This window comes from Mesoplodon densirostris, chromosome 1, assembly GCF_025265405.1.
Source record: "Mesoplodon densirostris isolate mMesDen1 chromosome 1, mMesDen1 primary haplotype, whole genome shotgun sequence".
Taxonomy (NCBI): Eukaryota; Metazoa; Chordata; class Mammalia; order Artiodactyla; family Ziphiidae; genus Mesoplodon; species Mesoplodon densirostris.
Window position 1 is genome coordinate 234,353,659 of NC_082661.1, and position 19,465 is coordinate 234,373,123.

Genomic DNA, 19,465 nt, shown 5'->3' on the forward strand with positions numbered 1-19,465 from the left:
TATATTAAACAGAGTTTTAAACACTGAGTCTTGTCACATTAATGAGTCACAAAGTCAATTGAGTAGGTCACAGTTAGCACTTCAAAACATTAAAATAGAAAATATCAGAGTGCATTGTGTTTAGTAATGGTAAATATCATATATTATTGTAAAATATAATTCTTTTTTTGTTAACATCTTGATTGGAGTATAATTGCTTTACAATGGTGGGTTAGTTTCTGCTTTATAACAAAGTGAATCAGTTATACATATACATATATCCCCATATCTCCTCCCTCTTGAGTCTCCCTCCCATCCTCCCTATCCCACCCCTCTAGGTGGACACAAAACACCGAGCTGATCTCCCTGTGCTATGCAGCTGCTTCCCACTAGCTATCTATTTTACATAAAATATAATTCTTATGATGGGTCATGGTTTGAAAAAGTTTGAAAAAGACAGTTATCATTTTTTGAAGGATTATTTGGAAATGGGTTATGAAATTAGTCTTGATGCTACATTTCTGCTTTATCATGTACTGCAAACATTAGTTGGTCTTCTCTTGGTATAGAACATTCTTTTCTATTTTGAGTACCCAGTATATGGGAGTCACTGTTCTAAATGCAGGGGATGAGATCTCTTTAGCAGTTTACTTACAAAGCAAATCATCTTATTTTCAGAGAAGACACTGTATCAGTTTGCATAGGGTTTAACTGTAGATAACAGAAAACTCCCTTTAATAATCTCTTCGTGTTATATCCACCAATTCTGTTTACACCTGTCTGGCCAAGACGTACGCCGCCCCAGCTAGATGTAAAGGAAGAAGGGAATGTAGTTTTTTAGCTCTAAAGTTCGGGTTTCTTCCCAAGGAAGAAAGGGAGACTGAGTATCGGGGGACATTTAGAAGTGCCTACCCCAAACCTCAACATATCTCACATGCTAACAAAATCTTGTTTCTGTTGATGGGCAGCTGGAAGTTTCTGTTATTGTAATGACTGAAAAAGCGCCAGCTGGCCGGGCATAGGCTTGTGCAGGTTGTCCACGGCACAGGGATGCCCAGCTAATCAGGCAGAGGGGGAAATGAAGTGCACCTCCTGCTTGACTGTGACCTCGCGTGGGGACGTGTCCACCTGCAGCACGGGCACCTTGATCTAATGGGCAGCAGGCACTTTCTGTTCTGGCAGAGCCATCTGCTTTCCGAACTGTGGCCCTGGTGGTGACTCTGTCGGGTGGCGGGGGTCGGGGGGGGCATTGGCGGGGCGTGGCTTTTACTGCTTCACAGACTTGCACTATACAGGCTGGTTTTGACTCAGAGGCAGGGTCCCAGGTAGTCTACAGGGGACCTTAAACACGTGACCCTAGATATACCTCCTTCTGCTCCCTTTTCTAGGACAGCTCTTCTCCCCTGGATTTGCTACTTCAAAAATTATAGAAGTTAGGGCTTCCCTGGTGGCGCAGTGGTTGAGAGTCCGCCTGCCGATGCAGGGGACGTGGGTTCGTGCCCCGGTCCGGGAAGATCCCACATGCCGCAGAAAGGCTGGGCCCGTGAGCCATGGCCGCTGGGCCTTCGCGTCCGGAGCCTGTGCTCCGCAACGGGAGAGGCCACAGCAGTGAGAGGCCCGCGTACCGCAAAAAAAAAAAAAATTATAGAAGTTAGTAAGCAGTAAGGATATACTGTAGAGCACAGGAAATTATACCCATTATCTTGAACAACCTATAATGGAGTATATAATCTGCAAAAATACTGAATCAGTATACTGTACACCTGAAACTAACACAATATTGTAAATCAACTATACTTCAAAAAAAAAAACTATAGAAGTTAGGAGACCAACCTGTATCCCTTGTCTCACACACACACACACACACACACACACACACACACACACACACACACGGTAAACGTTTTAGCATTTGAGCAGATCCCAGGTACTGTGAAGCCTCCTCATCTTTGACCTTGCTGTAGTTCTTCACGTCACTTTTCTCCTGTTGCAGGAGAGGAAAATTAGGGCTATAAATTAAGCTTACACTTACTTTTTGATTTGAAACGGAAAATCACATTTCTTTTCTTTTTCAACAAGTGCACGAGGGAGATAATGCACTACCAAAGGATTCAGTTCTTAAGCATCAGGATTATGAAAAGATAGGAAGGGTCCCACCTACTCCACACAGAGAAACACAAAAAATAACTCACACAAAACTCCACCTTATCTAAGGCGGCCAGGCGGTACTTGTCTTGGAAACAGATGTGGAGAGGCGAGGGAGAATCTGGTCTGGAAGTTGATGTACATCTTTTATTCTTCCCCTCCTAAGGAGGTCTTCCCCTCCTAAGAGACCATTAAAAGTGTATCAGCAACAAATGCCCTGCAAGTTTTTCTTCAAGTAGTTGCAAGAAAACCAAAAAGCAAGGAGAACAGAAAGGGAGCTTATAGTCTGCTTATTTTACCTTCTTGGTATAATTTTCTTTTGCCCCACACTCACTTGGTTAAAAAATTGTGTATTTTATTTTATTTATTCATTTCCTTATTCTAAAAGTGATTTAGTTACATGGCTGGGGAGGTTGACTCAATGGACTTTTCCAGTAAATAGAAGATTACATAATAGCATAGAAAGTTGTAATATTTACATATTTACACTAACTTCTTTTAAGGACCTGCTCTCCCATCATTTTTATGTCTGACTTGCATTTTAGGTGAGATACAGAAAGAATAATTCTGACAGGATGCCCCTCTGTGTGCCTTACCCTGTGATCATCCAGTGCCTGATGATGAGCAGGTTTGGGATAACAGAGAAAAACAACCAGGGGGCTTCCCTGGTGGCGCAGTTGTTGAGAGTCCGCCTGCCGATGCAGGGGACACGGGTTCGTGCCCTGGTCCGGGAAGATCCCACATGCCGCGGAGCGGCTGGGCCCATGAGCCATGCCCGCTGAGCCTGCGCGTCCGGAGCCTGTGCTCAGCAACGGGAGAGGCCACAACAGTGAGAGGCCCGTGTACCACAAACAACAACAACAACAACAACAACAACCAGAAAGCCTAGAATTATTGAATTTCCTGGGGCCGCCACCTGTGTGTTTTCTCAGTCTTCCCTGTGTTAAGGGCTTTCCATCTCTCATGGAAAATAAGCCGGGAGTGAAATCCATCCTTTATCATCAGAACTTGCCTTTGTTATAGTTTTAGTGTCTAGGAAAATTGTCTGTGTATAAAATGCCATCCCAAATAATACATGGAACCCAGCAGGCAGATTGAATGGGGGGTTGGAGTGGCAGGCATTAGACAATGGCAGGCATTGTCTTTTCGTCTTGTTTATGTTTTCATTTGCTGTGCAAAAGCTTTGAAGTTTCATTAGGTCCCATTTGTTTATTTTTGTTTTTATTTCCATTTCTCTAGGAGGTGGGTCCAAAAGGGTCTTGCTGTGATTTATGTCATAGAGTGTTCTGCCTGTGTTTTCCTCTAAGAGTTTGATAGTTTCTGGCCTTACATTTAGGTCTTTAATCCTTTTTTTTTTTTTTTTTTTTCAGTATGCAGGCCTCTCACTGTTGCGGCCTCTCCCATCGCAGAGCACAGGCTCTGGCCGCGCAGGCTCAGCGGCCATGGCTCACGGGCCCAGCCGCTGCGCGGTATGTGGGATCCTCCCGGACTGGGACATGAACCCGCGTCCCCTGCATCAGCAGGCGGACTCTCAACCACTGCGCCACCAGGGAAGCCCTTCTTTAATCCATTTTGAGTTTATTTTTGTGTATGGTGTTAGGGAGTGTTCTAATTTCATTCTTTTACATGTAGCTGTCCAGTTTTCCCAGGACCACTTATTGAAGAGGCTGTCTTTTCTCTGTTGTATATCCTTGCCTCCTTTATCAAAAGTAAGGTGACCATATGTGTGTGGATTTATCTCTGGGCTTTCTATCCTATTCCATTGATGTATATTTCTCTTTTTGTGCCAGTACCATACTGTCTTGATTACTGTAGCTTTTAGTATAGTCTGAAGTCAGGGAGCCTGATTCCTCCAGTTCCGTTTTTCTTTCTTAAGATTGCTTTGGCAATTCAGGGTCTTTTGTGTTACCATACAAATTGTGAAATTTTTTGTTCTAGTTCTGTGGACAATGCCATTGGTAGTTTGATAGGGATTGCAATCTGTAGATTGCTTTGGGTATTTTAGTCATTTTCACAATGTTGATTCTTCCAATCCAAAAACATTATGTATATCTCCATCTGTTGGTATCATCTTTAATTTCTTTCATCAGTGTCTTATAGTTTTCTGCATACAGGTCTTTTGTCTCCTTAGGTAGGTTTATTCCTAGGTATTTTATTCTTTTTGTTGCAGTGGTAGATGGGAGCGTTTCCTTAATTTCTCTGTCAGATTTTTCATCATTAATATATAGGAATGCAAGAGATTTCTGTGCATTAATTTTGTATCCTGCTGCTTTACCAAATTCATTGTTTACCTCTAGTAGTATTCTGGTAGTGTCTTTAGGATTCTCTGTGTTTAGTATCATGTCATCTGCAAAGAGTGACAGCTTTACTTCTTCTTTTCCAATTTGGATTCCTTTTATTTCTTTTTCTTCTCTGATTGCTGTGTGTAAAACTTCCAAAACGATGTTGAATAATAGTGGTGAGAGTGGGCAACCTTGTCTTGTTCCTGATCTTAGTGAAAATGGTTTCAGTTTTTCACCATTGAGAACGATGTTGGCTGTGGGTTTGTCATATATGGCCTTTATTATGTTGAGGTAAGTTCCCTCTATGCCTACTTTCTGGAGGGTTTTTATCATAATTGGGTGTTGAATTTTGTTGAAAGCTTTTTCTGCATCTATTGAGATGATCATATGATTTTTCTCCTTCAATTTGTTAATATGGTGTATCACATTGATTGATTTGTGTATATTGAAGAATCCTTGCATTCCTGGGATAAACCCCACTTGATCATGGTATATGATCCTTTTAATGTGCTGTTGGATTCTGTTTGCTAGTATTTTGTTGAGCATATTTGCATCTATGTTCATCAGTGATATTGGCCTGTAGTTTTCTTTCTTTGTGACATCTTTGTCTTGTTTTGGTATCAGGGTGATGGTGGTCTCATAGAATGAGTTTGGGAGTGTTCCTCCCTCTGCTATATTTTGGAAGAGTTTGAGAAGGAAAGGTGTTAGCTCTTCTCTAAATGTTTGATAGAATTCGCCTGTGAAGCCATCTGGTCCTGGGCTTTTGTTTGTTGGAAGATTTTTAATCACAGTTTCAATTTCAGTACTTGTGATTGGTCTATTCATATTTTCTATTTCTTCCTGATTCAGTCTTGGCAGGTTGTGCATTTCTAAGAATTTGTCCATTTCTTCCAGGTTGTCCATTTTATTGGCATAGAGTTGCTTGTAGTAATCTCTCATGATCCTTTGTATTTCTGCGGTGTCAGTTGTTATTTCTCCTTTTTCATTTCTAATTCTATTGATTTGAGTCTTCTCCCTTTTTTTCTTGATGAGTCTGGCTAATGGTTTATCAATTTTGTTTATCTTCTCGAAGAACCAGCTTTTAGTTTTACTGATTTGCTATTGTTTCCTTCATTTCTTTTTCATTTATTTCTGATCTGATCTTTATGATTTCTTTCCTTCTGCTAACTTTGGGGTTTTTTTGTTCTTCTTTCTCTAATTGCTTTAGGTGTAAGGTTAGGTTGTCTTTTTGAGATGTTTCTTGTTTCTTGAGGTAGGATTGTATTGCTATAAACTTCCCTCTTAGAACTGCTTTTGCTGCATCCCATAGGTTTTGGGTCATTGTGTCTTCATTGTCATTTGTTTCTAGGTGTGTTTTGATTTCCCCTTTGATTTCTTCAGTGATCTCTTGGTTATTAAGTAGTGTGTTGTTTAGCCTCCATGTGTTTGTAGTTTTTACAGATGTTTTTCCTGTATTTGATATCTAGTCTCATAGCATTGTGGGTGGAAAAGATACTTGATGCAATTTCAATTTTCTTAAATTTACCAAGGCTTGATTTTTGACCTAAGGTATGATCTATCCTGGAGAATGTTCCATGAGCACTTGAAAAGAAAGTGTATTCTGTCATTTTTGGATAGGATGTTCTATAAATATCAATTAAGTCCATCTTCTTTAATGTATCATTTAAAGCTTGTGTTTCCTTATTTATTTTCATTTTGGATGGTCTCTCCGTTGGTAATAGTGGGGTGTTAAAGTCCCCTACTATGATTGTATTACTCTTGATTTCCTCTTTTATGGCTGTTAGAATTTGCCTTATGTATAGAGGTGCTCCTTTATTGGGTGCATATATATTTACAATTGTTATATCTTCTTCTTGGATTGATCCCTTGACCATTACGTAGTGTCCTTCTTTGTCTCTTGTAATAGTCTTTGTTTTGAAGTGTATTTTGTCTGATATGAAAATTGCTACTCCAGCTTTCTTTTGATTTCCGTTTGCATGGAATATCTTTTTCCATCCCCTCACTTTCAGTCTATATGTGTCCCTAGGTCTGAAGTGGGTCTCTTGTAGACAGCATATATATGGGTCTTGTTTTTGTATCCATTCAGCCAGTCTGTGTCTTTTGTTTGGAGTATTTAATCCATTCACGTTTAAGATAATTATCGATATGTATGTTCCTATTACCATTTTCTTAATTGTTTTGGGTTTGTTATTGTAGGTCTTTTCCTTCTCTTGTGTTTCCTGCCTAGAGAAGTTCCTTTAGCATTTGTTTTACGGCTGGTTTGGTGGTGCTGGATTCTCTTAGCTTTTGCTTGTCTGGAAAGGTTTTAATTTCTCCATCTAATCTGAATGTGATCCTTGCTGGGTAGAGCAATCTTGGTTGTAGGTTTTCCCCTTTCATCTCTTTAAGATGTCCTGCCACTCCCTTCTGGCTTGCAGAGTTTCTGCTGAAAGATCAGCTGGTAACCTTATGGGGATTCCCTTGTATTTTATTTGTTGTTTTTCCCTTGCTGCTTTTAGTATTTTTTCTTTGTATTTAATTTTTGATAGTTTCATTAATATGTGTCTTGGCGTGTTTCTCCTTGGATTTATCCTTTATGGAACTCTCTGTGCTTCCTGGACTTGATTAACTATTTCCTTTCCCATATTAGGGAAGTTTTCAACTACAACCTCTTCAAATATTTTCTCAGTCTCTTTCTTTTTCTCTTCTTCTTCTGGGACCCCTATAATTCGAATGTTGGTGCATTTAATATTATCCCAGAGGTCTCTGAGAGTGTCCTCAATTCTTTTCATTCTTTTTTCTTTTTTTTTTTTCTTTTTTTGTGGTACGCGGGCCTCTCACCATTGTGGCCTCTCCCGTCGTGGAGCACAGGCTCCGGACGCGCAGGCTCAGCGGCCATGGCTCACGGGCCCAGCTGCTCCGCGGCATGCGGAATCCTCCCAGACCGGGGCACGAACCCACGTCCCCTGCATCAGCAGGCGGACTCCCAACCACTGTGCCACCAGGGAAGCCCTCATTCTTTTTTCTTTATTCTGTTCTGCAGTTGTTATTTCCACTCTTTTATCTTCCAGGTCACTTATCCGTTCTCCTGCCTCAGTTATTCTACTATTGATTCCTTCTAGAGAATTTTAAATTTTATTTATTGTGTTGTTCATCATTGTTCATTTGCTCTTTAGTTCTTCTAGGCCCTTGTTAAATGTTTCTTGTATTTGCTCCATTCTGTTTCCAAGATTTTGGATCATCTTTATTGTCATTACTTGGAATTGTTTTTCAGTTAGACTGCCTATTTCCTCTTCATTTGTTTGGTCTGGTGTGTTTTTACCTTGCTCCTTCATCTGCTGTGTGTTTCTCTGTCTTCTCATTTTGCTTAACTTACTGTGTTTGGGGTCTCCTTTTCGCAGCCTGCAGGTTTATAGTTCCCCTTGTTTTTGGTGTCCACCCCCAGTGGATAAGATTGGTTCAGTGGGTTGTGTAGGCTTCCTGGTGGAGGGGACTAGTGCCTGTGTTCTGGTGGATGAGACTGGATCTTGTCTTTCTCGTGGGCAGGACTGCATCTGGTGGTGTGTTTTGGGGTGTCTGTGACCTTATTATGATTTTAGGCAGCCTCTCTGCTAATGGGTGGGTTTGTGTTCCTGTTTTGCTAGTTGTTTGGCATGGGGTTTCCAGCACTGTAGATTGCTGGTGTTTGAGTGGAGCTGGGTCTTAGCATTGAGATGGAGATCTCTGGGAGAGCTTTTGCTGTTTGATATTACGTGGAGCCAGGAGGTGTCTGGTGGACCAATGTCCTGAACTCGGCTCTCCCAACTGAGAAGTTCAGGCCTGACACCTGGCGGGAGCACCAAGACCCTGTCAGCCACACGGCTCACAAGAAAAGGGAGAGAAAAAGAAAGAAAGAAATAAAAATAAAATAAAATAATAAAAATAAAAAATAATTATTAAAAATAAAAAAATTTAAAAGTAATAGAAAAAGAAAGCAAGAAGAGCAAGCAAACCAAAAAACAAATCCACCAATGAGAGCAAGCACTAAAAACCATACTAAAACCCCCCCAAAAAACAAAAAACAGACAGAACCATAGGGCAAATAGTAAAAACAAAGCTATACAGACAAAATCACACAAAGAAGCATACACATACACACTCACAAAAAGAGAAAAAGGAAAAAATATATATTTCGTAGCTCCTGAATCTACCACCTGAATTTTGGGCTGATTTGTTGTTTATTCATGTATTCCACAGAAGCAGCGTACATCAAGGTGATTGTGGAGATTTAATCCGCTGCTCCTGAGGCTACTGGGAGAGATTTCCCTTTCTCTTCTTCGTTTGCACAGCTCCCGGGTCTCAGCTTTGGATTTGGCCCCGCCTCTGCGCGTAGGTCGCCTGAGGGCGTCTGTTCTTCGCTCAGACAGGACAGGGTTAAAGGAGCCGCTGATTCGGGGGCTCTGGCTCACTCAGGCCGGGGTTGGGGGAGGGGCACGGAGTGCGGGGTGAGCCTGCGGTGGCAGAGGCCAGCGTGACGTTGCACCAGCCTGAGGCGTGCCGTGTGTCCTCCCGGGGAAGTTGTCTCTGGATCCCGGGACTCTCGCAGTGGCGGGCTGCACAGGCTCCCGGGAGGGGAGGTGTGGAGAGTGACCTGTGCTCGCACACAGGCTTCTTGGTGGCGGCAGCAGCAGCCTTAGCATCTCACGCCCATCTCTGGAGCTCGTTTAGGCGGTGCTCTGAATCCCCTCTCCTTGCACACCCCGAAACAATGCTCTCTTGCCTCTTCGGCAGCTCCAGACTTTTCCCTGGACTCCCTCCCGGCTAGCCGTGGCGCACTAACCCCCTGCAGGCTGTGTTCACACCGCCAACCCCAGTCCTCTCCCTGCGCTCTGACCGAAGCCCGAGCCTCAGCTCCCAGCCCCACCCGCCCTGGCGGCCGAGCAGACAAGCCTCTCGGGCTGCTGACTGCCGGTCGGCACCGATCCTCTGGGCGGGAATCTCTCCGCTTTGCCCTTTGCCCTCCGCACCCCTGTTGCTGTGCTCTCCTCCGCGGCTCTGAAGCTTCCCCCTCCACCACCCGCAGTCTCCGCCCGCGAAGGGGCTTCTAGTGTGTGGAAACCTTTCCTCCTTCACGGCTCCTTCCCACTGGTGCAGGTCCCGGCCCTATCCTTTTGTCTCTGTTTATTCTGTTTTCTTTTGCCCTACCCAGGTACGTGGGGAGTTTCTTGCCTTTTGGGAGGTCTGAGGTCTTCTGTCAGCCTTCAGTAGGTGTTCTGTAGGAGTTGTTCCACGTGTAGATGTATTTCTGATGTATTTGTGGGGAGGAAGGTGATCACCATGTCTTATTCTTCAGCCATCTTGACGGTCTCCCTTGTTGTCTTTGTAGTTCTTTGTATTGCAACTAAGAAGAATCTTTCTGGAACAATTAGTAACAGGAAAGGGATGGATCAAATGATCATTGGAATACTCTTCAGATCTCTGCTTCTCGGCTAAAATATATTTTACTCCAGAGTTTCTTTGTTATTTCTGACCTGAAAGCCATGCTATGAAATACCTTTCTTAGTGATATTTGGAGTATTTCAATAACAAAATTCTATTGGATGTGGTTCAAATATAACGGATCATATATTGAATTATACTCTGATAGGTTACATTATAATGAAGTAGTATGGTACAGATTATACACACATAGAGTAGGAAGAAAGGCTCTAGAAATAATTTGTTGACTTCTCCAGGGAGAGGTTTATCATACGTAAGAGCTCCCAGCCCCCACCCGCCCCGGTGGAGATTAGTCCCTATCATAGGTGATTAGTCCATCAATTAATATTTAATTGATTTAATTAATGATTATGTTTAACATATTACAGATACACTGAGGAAATCCTGGGGGAAAGAGGCAGAGACTGGCTTTATTTTTAACATCTTTTCCTAAAGATATGTTGCTGAAGTCATTGTAGCCATCACTGTAATCTCCTCCTTCCTCAGATGTTTTAGGAATGAATAGCCACACTTATGGATTTTGGATGTTACGTCTACTCATGGTCCCCTGCCTGCCTCTGGCAGTGGGGTCAATGCAGTGAGTGCCTGCAGGTCGAGAAGCAGAAGGAGCCAGGCAGGAGGGAGCCTCAGTCATCAACTGCAGACTCTTTTCAGACTTAGAATCATTGAATGTTTTCTGCCCTGAATTTGGCTGAAACCGTGGGGCCGCTCCCTGAGAACCAGGGTGACTGTCTTCCCTCTGTTCCTGAATGTTCCTTGTGCTCTGTATCCTTGGAGGGAAGGAGATGCATGGGAAGAGCCCATCCATCTGCCGCCCTTGACAGCACTTGGGTGGACACGCCTCCTACCTGTCTGTTAGCTTGTCTTTCTCTGGCAGCAGCAGGAAGGGTCTTAGCCTGTGTTCCCTGCAAAGACCCCTTCACACCTGTTTCATGCAATCCAGCCTCATCTTTCCTTCCCCGCTGCTGCTTTCAGTGGGCAGAGGACCCCTGGTCTCCTTGTTTCCTGCTCTCTGGGTGGAGCCGCTGGGGTTGAGGGCTCACAGAGGACCCAGAGGAACCCTAGCTTGGCTAGTTTTCTCCTCTACACCAAAGGACTAGCCAAGGAAGGGTGGCTTCTAACTTGGAGAGGGTGCTGCAGTCACCTGATCCCACTGCCTGACACCTCCCTGGGCGATAGAAAGTAGGACCCATCTGTTTGTCCCAATGTGACTAGATATCACTCACACACACACACACACACAATTAGCAGGTGGGAAATATATTTTTCAGGACACACAATAAACCTGCCATTACAGTGAGGATTCTGGTGCTAATTTAGAGGCACATGGAATTGCCCAACTGGAGCTGATTACAGAAAGGTCAAGATGTCTGTTTGCTCAGTTTCCCTCCTATGCTGTGTATTAAGTGGGCATGATGGCTGGGCTTGGTTCTAGCCTTCACTTTTGAGAGAGTTTTGACTTTGTAGAGGTGGAATGTGATGCACAGTGTCAACTCCTCCCTTCCCACTCACCCCCTTTTTCAAAGAAAACAAAACCTCTATTTTGTCCATTTCTGAGAAGCTTGAAATTTTCCCTTCCCACTCACCCCCTTTTTCAAAGAAAACAAAACCTCTATTTTGTCCATCTCTGAGAAACTTGAAATTTTCATTAAAAAATAAAAATAAAAATGCACTGTTGGAGCTCTTAGGCTCAGATAAAAAGGCGTAGACTGACTGTAAATTTAGTGGCCATCCTGTTCAGAGAGCCGATCTCAGCTCTATGTGCGCTTCACCCAGGTTCAGGCCGTGCTGGGTGATGGCCTGGAGTGGAAGGAACTGGTGGGGAAAGGAAGGCAGAAAGGACTGTGAGTTGGTTGGGTTATTGCAGTTCTACTTCAGTGGTTTTCAGATAGTTTTGACTGTAACGCATGGCCAGAAATTTATTTCATACACTTGCGTGTGTGTGTATTTTTTAATTGAACATGTAAGAAGTCACATACATAATAAATTGTATTACATATAGTTTGAAGAAAATATGTATACAGAAGTTTCACAAAACAGTACTTACTCATGCTACGTGCAGTGTACTCTAATATTTTCCATTTGAATCTGGTGTAAACCATGAGTGGACCAATACATTGATTTTACTACCCGCTTTTGGGTCTCAAACTGTTGTTTGAAAAACACCAGTTTAAGGGCTTGGTGAAAGGCACTTGGCATGAAGGAGGACTCAGGTAAGGGCTGGTGGAGGTGGAGAAGGTGGCCAGGAAAGAGATTTCAAAGGATCGACTAAACTGGACTGGATAGCAGTAAAGTTAAGTACCTGAGTCAGAGCTCCACTTAGAACTTGGGCTGACAAGTAAGCATGTGGACGTGCCTGAACAGATATCCTGTTTGGGTTCATGGCTGTACCTCTCTTGTCAAGGATAATTATTTGTTTGTGGGAACCGAGTTTTCCTGACGTCATTGCCGCCATTGCAGTCTACCTTTAAGAAGAAAGAACATTCCTAAGCTTTAGCATTCTTAAGCTTTATTATTGCATATTATGTGGTAGAACCTCATTTACCGTTTCTAGTAGAATTTCTATGTAAATTCGTAGCTACCTGCAGTTCTTTATAGAACAGGCCAATAAATATTGACAGTCAGCCATAAGGCAGAAGGTCCTCCTTACATCAACAGCCGATTGTCCTTCATAATTGGACCACGAGGAGGAGGCTGCTCTCCCGTTTTGCTGGTACTTGCTCTTTGGGCGTCAGGGGAACCTGAGTTTTACAGTCTGCCCAGCAGAGCCGCCTTCCCATGGTGGTTCATCGTTAGCTTTCAAGTGATCACACTTAGGCTCTAGTCTCTTTCTCACTAAGGAGGTTACCTATTTAGAGGATTAGAGGAAGTTTCTGAGAAGTAAGGTAATGGGGCGGGAGAAGATTTTCTGGGATAAAAAGGCTTCTAAGGGCTCTGAGAATATGGAGGAGGGAAGAGATGGATAGAGAATGGAACCAGATTTTCTTGGTTGGGGTATTAGTTTAAGATGAGTGTGACCTCAATTTATAAAGACTTTGCAACTTGATGCTTAATAGAATTGGGCTTTTAATATTTATAGCATGTTATGTAAATGCCACCCCTCCAAGTGCTTTCTTAAATCCTCTTAGCTTATAAATGACAGCTTGGATTTCTTAAAAAAAAAAAAAAAATCTTTTCATTTATCCAGCTTAAGGGTAGTAAACAATAGATGCTTAATTCCCTTCTTTCATGCCAGGCCCCGAACACTAAGACTTAGATTCTAAAGAGTTTATTGCTGTGCTTTTGAGCTTATTACGGTCATGCTAACTTACGGGGGGAAAAACTCATGCTGCATTACTGATGCAGAGGCAGCTCCTGGAATTCTGTGTGACGTGTCAGCTTAGCAGCACTCCGTAGGTAAGTTGAAAAAACAGTATTGCAGGAACTACATGCAAGGCCCCTTTGGAATGATTAGCGCTAGTTTTTTTCTAGTGATCAAGACTGTTAGGGAATTAGATTTTTGCCTAAAGGCTTTCCTCCTTAGCTATACTGGTGACATCAGTTATTCTATAGGTCTTTATAAAGAAATATCCCCACTCGCTGGGGCCTTCAGATCTCATGCAGAGAAGGGGGAGGAATTAAAAACTTAAGCTCAACTCTGGCAAATGTAAATTGCTAGGTCCTTGGGGATTGTCATTTGTTCGGGAAATGCTTATTAAGTACCTTCTATGCGCTAGGCTCTTTGCATTGCGCTGGAATAATAAAGAAAAAGTCACAGCTTTTGTCCCAGGACAGTATTACAAGTGCCGTGAGCCTGGGACTAGCGAACACGGGAAAACACAGGATAGGAGCAGCTTGTTTCAGAAGCAGGGCGGCCCACATGAAGCACTCTTCTCGAGGTAATTGATCTGCCATGCGGTTGATGCTTACCTGTTTCCTTTGCTATATTTGGGCCATGGAGAGCCCTTTACAGTTAACCAGATGACACAGGGGTGTGTTGAGTGTTTGAGGGCTCACAGGATTGGCTCTGAGCTGGGGAGAGAAGGGCTCGACGCAGTGCTCGGGCCGCTCACGGTACTGCCGGGTGAGCTGTCCATAGAGTCCAAGAGTGGATTCAGAGGTCCTGTAGGGGCCGTGCCTAGAATAAAGAGAACAGACAGAACTGATTTGCTAATATCTTATCTATTTGGACTCATCTATCTAGAACATCCTTAAGAACCAAGAAATTCGTAAAAGTAATTTAAGCCTTTTTGCACAGATGCATCCACACAAGGCCTATCTACACTTACATAGCAGGTCTGGAGATCTGCTCTCTAAACCGATTTGTGGCTTTTGAAGGCAGAAAAGGAGAGGAGGAATGTATTTTTAAAGGAATGGCCCAGTAACAGTATGATAAAGTGACAGTTGACACTTTTAAAGGGAGGAGGAAAGAAGATGGAATACTGGAAAAGAAAAGATGTAATCACTCAAAAATTATCACCATCTGTTTCATTTAGCATCAAGTGCATTAGACTCATGGCAGGGGAGATTTCTAAGCTTTCTAGGGTATAAAGTTGGAATCTGAAATTTTGAACTGTTTCCTTGGTGATTTTCACGTACCCCTGTTTGAGTCTTTCTATATTACAGACGGTAAGGCAATTGATGACCCCTATGCTGCTTTTAGGAGGACAAAGAAACGTATATTAGCTCTTAAAATATTCCCAATAAAAATGTGTAAAATTAAAATTTTGATGCTTTAAGGATCAAATCCTCAGCTCTTTGAAAAACTTGACTGTTCAGAGGGTTCTATTTCCTGAAAGATCAATGTTTTACTGCGTGGGAAAATCACACCACATAGAAAATAGTAATCTGTATTATTAAAAAAAGTCACAGTTACTTCATAAGCAGTAAACTCTTATAGCACTTTATAACTAATACTTATATATATATTATTCAGTTATAAAAATTTGGCTTACAATTTTCCAGAAACATATCTGAACATCTTGTGTTCAGCAGCATTTTGTGTCTGGACCTCTCATTTGCTATTTATTATATTATTATTTTGTTTGCTAGAGCGTATATATAACCCAACTTCCTAGACAGAAAATATGTTCTTATGTTCCTAGCTCCTTGTGCGTAGCAGGTCCCAATAAAGGTTTATTGAATGACTAGTAATGAAACAAGTTGTACTGCGCTTTCTAATTAATCCCTTACTGACCATGGAAATACTTTCTGTTATCTTTTTTTCTCCTTTGTGATTACACACTAAAATCTTGATGGTGTTCAAACTGCATCTGGTGATTAGAGTTGTTGGAACACTTGAATTGCTTCTTTCTGCCTTTGCTTTTCCCTTACTGAATTAAAGGGCGGAAGCAGCATGAGTTTTTGTGGAATGTGAATAGGTTATGGGCTTCAGATGAAGCTCTGAAGTGTGTTCTTGTGGCAGGCGTGTTCTTGCCTTGATGGGGTCACTGCGGTGAGGCTGGGGGCCATTGAGGAGGCATGTACCAGAGCATTGAGGGGGTGCTCACCTGTGCTCACTCTGTCATTGGTCCCAGGTGACTGTGGAGGAGGTCATGACCACAACTGCATATCTGGACCTTTTTCTGCGTAGCATCTCTGAGCCAGCGCTACTTGAGATCTTCCTCCGTTTTATCCTGTTGCACCAGCATGAGAACGTCCACATCCTAGATACGCTCACGAGCCGAATCAACACCCCATTTCGGGTAAGGAAGGCCCCAGAGGAAGGGAATTTATAGCTCAAGACAGATTTCAGGAGAGTTTGTTTTTGGAATAAAATTATGAATGTTCTGTTTTCTTTCAGCCATTACGTTTCTATTTTGGAAGAGATGAACTAGATAATTTGTTTTGCTATCAAGAGCCCTTCTGTCAGGGAGGTGGGAGTTACTGCCTTTCATAGGACCATTTTTCTCAATTTGTCTGGGTTGGCACTTTCTTCTGTAGAACCAGCAGAATGTGCTTCTGAGGAGACAAGGTACAGGGGAGCATATGGGCTTAATTAAGTTCAGGTAAAGCCAGGGAACCAAAGTGTATCAAGTCTGGGTATTTAGAGATCATATTTCTGTCCATAAGTGTTTTGAAATGCAAGTCTGGGCAGTTGTGAATTTAGTTAGTCATTCTTTAGTTTGGTGCTCTGATTAACTTTGAAAATCCTCTATACCATTAGTGTAATCCTTTGCAACCCTCTCCCCAAAGGCTGTCTATTTAAGTGCAATTATTGTTTTAAAAGCAAAGGTATATTTGAAGAAAATGAAAACACTAATTTGTAAAGATACATGCATTCAAATGTTCATAGCAGCATTATTTACAACAGCAAGGATATGGAAGCAACCTAAGTGTCCATCAACAGATGAATGGATAAAGATGTGGTATAAATATACAATGGAATATTACTCAGCCATAGAGAAAATGAAATTCTGCTATTTGCAACAGCATGGGTGGAACTAGAGGGCATTATGCTGAGTGAAATAAGTCAGACAGAGAAGGACAAATATTGTGTGTTATCACTTACATGTGGAATCTAAGAAATAAAACAAATGAATGAATTTAACAAAACAGAAACAGATGTAGAGGACAAGCTGGTGGTTACCAGTGGGGAGAGGAAAAGGGGAGGGGCAAGATAAGGGTAGGAGATTAAGAGGTACAAACTACTATTTATGAAATAAATAAGCTACAAGGATACATTATACAGCACAGGGAATATAGCCAATATTTTATAATAACTTTAAATGGAGTATAATCTATAAAAATATTGAATCACTATGTTGTACACTTGAAACTAATATAATACTGTAAATCAACTATACTTCAGAAAAAAACTCTATTAAAAATGCAAAAAAAGGTAAAGGAATAATTAACAGTGTTATTGTTTGTAACATATGTAGATGTAATGTGTATAACAGTAATAGCACAAAGGGGGGTAAGAAGGAATAGAGTGGGCTTCCCTGGTGGCACAGTGGTTGAGAGTCCGCCTGCCGATGCGGGGGACATGGGTTCGTGCCCCGGTCCGGGAGGATCCCACGTGCCGCGGAGCGGCTGGGCCCATGAGCCATGGCTGCTGAGCCTGCGCGTCCAGAGCCTGTGCTCCACAACGGGAGAGGCCACAACACTGAGAGGCCCACGTACCGAAAAAAAAAAAAAAAGATGGAATAGAGCTATATAAGAGTAACATTTCTGTATTTCACTAAAATTAATTTAGTATAAATCTGAAGTAGAGTCTGATAAATTAAGATGTATATGGTAAGGTCTAGAGCAACCACTAGTAACTCAGAAAAATAGTAAAAAAATCATTAAAGGAATTAAAATGTTACAGTGGGGGAAATACTCACTTAATGTAAAAGAAGACAGTAAAATAGGAATAGAGGAACAAAAAGACATCAGACATATAGAAAACAAAAAGTAAAAGGGCAGATATAAATCCAACTATAATGATAATATTAAATGTAAATAGATTAAAAATTCAATCAAAAGGCAGATATTGGGCCTCCCTGGTGGCGCAAGTGGTTGAGAGTCCGCCTGCCGATGCAGGGGATACGGGTTCGTGCCCCGGTCTGGGAGGATCCCATATGCCGCGGAGCGGCTGGGCCCGTGGGCCATGGCCGCTGAGCCTGCGCGTCCGGAGCCTGCGCGTCCGGAGCCTGTGCTCCGCAACGGGGGAGGCCACAACAGTGAGAGGCCCGCATACCGCAAAAAAAAAAAAAAAAAAAAAAAAAGGCAGATATTTTCAGACTTGATAAAACAAGATCCAACTATGTGCTGCCAACTGGAGTTACACTTTAGATTCAAAGATAACAGTAGATTGAAAGTTAACGGATAGAAAAAATAGGTTATGCAAGCAGCAACCAAAACAAAGCTGGAGTGGCTATACTAATAAGCCACAGATTAGACTTTAAAACAAGAAATGTTACTAGAGAGAAAGAGGGACATTTTATAATGATAAAGGGTCAACCCCTTGGAAAGATATAACAATTATAAATATATAAGCATCTAAAAACAGAGTCCCAAAATTTATGAAGCAAAAACTGATGGAATTTAAGGGAGAAATAGAAGATACAACAATAGTTGTGGGATATTTCAACACCTTACTTTTTTATAATAGATAGAACAACTAGGCAGAAGATGAATAAGGAAATAGGAGACTTGAACAATGCTGTAAACCAACGAGACCTAGCGCAGACATCTATAGAACACTCCACCCAACAGCAGCAGACTGTACATTCTCTTCAAGTACACATGGAATGAACACTGTCCAAGATGGACCATGTGATAATCACTTTCAATGAATTTAAAGCGATTGAAATTATACCAAGTATGTTCCCTGGCCACAATGGATTGAAATTAAAATTTATTGACAGAAAGAGAAATTAAACAGTACTCCTAAGTAACCAATGGGTCAAAGAAGAAATCACAAGGGAAATGAGAATATACTTTGAGATAAATGAGAATGAAGATACAACATACCAGAACTTATGGGATGCAGTATAACACTGCCAAGAGGGAAATATATAGCTATAAACACCTACGTTAAAAAAGAAGAAAAATCTCAAATCAGTAACCTAACCTTCTACTTTAAGACACTGGAAAAAGAAGAACAAACTCAAACCAAGCAGAAGGAAGGAAATAATAAGGATTAGAGTAGAAATTAAGGAAATGAAGACTAGAAAAACAACCAAATCAATAGAAAATCAACAAGACCAAAAGTTGGTTCTTTGACCCTCTTACACTGTTGATGGGAATGCAAATTGGTGCAGCCACTGTGGAAAACACTATGGAGGTTTCTCAGAAAAACTAAAGATAGAACTGCCATATGACTCAGCAATTCCACTCCTGAGTATATATTTGAAAAAAAAAGAAACACTAATTCAAAAAGATACATGGACTCCAATGTTCATAGCAGCATTATTTACATTTGCCAAGGTATGGAAGCAACCAAAGTACCCAGCAACAGATGAATGGTTAAAGAAGATGTGGTATATATATATTCAATGGAATACTAGTCAGCCATAAAAAGGGATGAAATTTTTCCATTTGCAAAATTTGGATGGACTTAGAGGGCATTATGCTAAGTGAAATAAGTCATAAGAGAAAGACAGATACTGTCTTAATATTACTTATATGGGGAATCTAGAAAATACAACAAACTAGTGAATAAAACAAAAAAGAAGCAGACTCAATAGAGAACAAACGTGGTTACCAGTGGGGAGGGGGAAGGAAGGAAAGGCAATATAGGGGTAGGGGGGAAAAGAGATATTATGGGATTATATGGAATCAATGTGTGTGAAACTTTTGAAAATTGTAAAGCACTATAGAATTTAAAGAATCTTTCATTCAATAAAAACAAACCAAAAAACCTCATAAAAAAGTTGGTTCTTTGAAAAAGTTGACAAAATTAACAAGCTTTTAGACTACTAAGAAAAAAAGTGAGAAGAGTCAAATTAGTAAAATCCAGAATGAAAGGGGATATTCCTGTTGACCTTATAGAACTAAAAAGGATTATATCCATTGTACCCATGGGAAGACTTGGACCAGACATTGAGAACTACTATTGCAGCTTCTGCCCAGTGGAATGATGCCTTGTCAGAGTTTATAATGAGATACAATATTCATACAGAGCAAAACTGTAT

General features: G+C 41.5%; 1 protein-coding gene across 1 annotated transcript in view; it reads left to right on the forward strand.

Moving 5' to 3' along the window:
- The window catches only part of FHIP1A (FHF complex subunit HOOK interacting protein 1A), a 100,742-nt gene that overhangs the window by 50,952 nt on the left and 30,325 nt on the right, over positions 1-19,465 (forward strand). Inside the window, exon 5 of the mRNA XM_060095220.1 lies at positions 15,380-15,547. Within this exon, the coding sequence (XP_059951203.1) occupies positions 15,380-15,547 (168 nt within the window). The remainder of the gene's footprint in view (positions 1-15,379; positions 15,548-19,465) is intronic.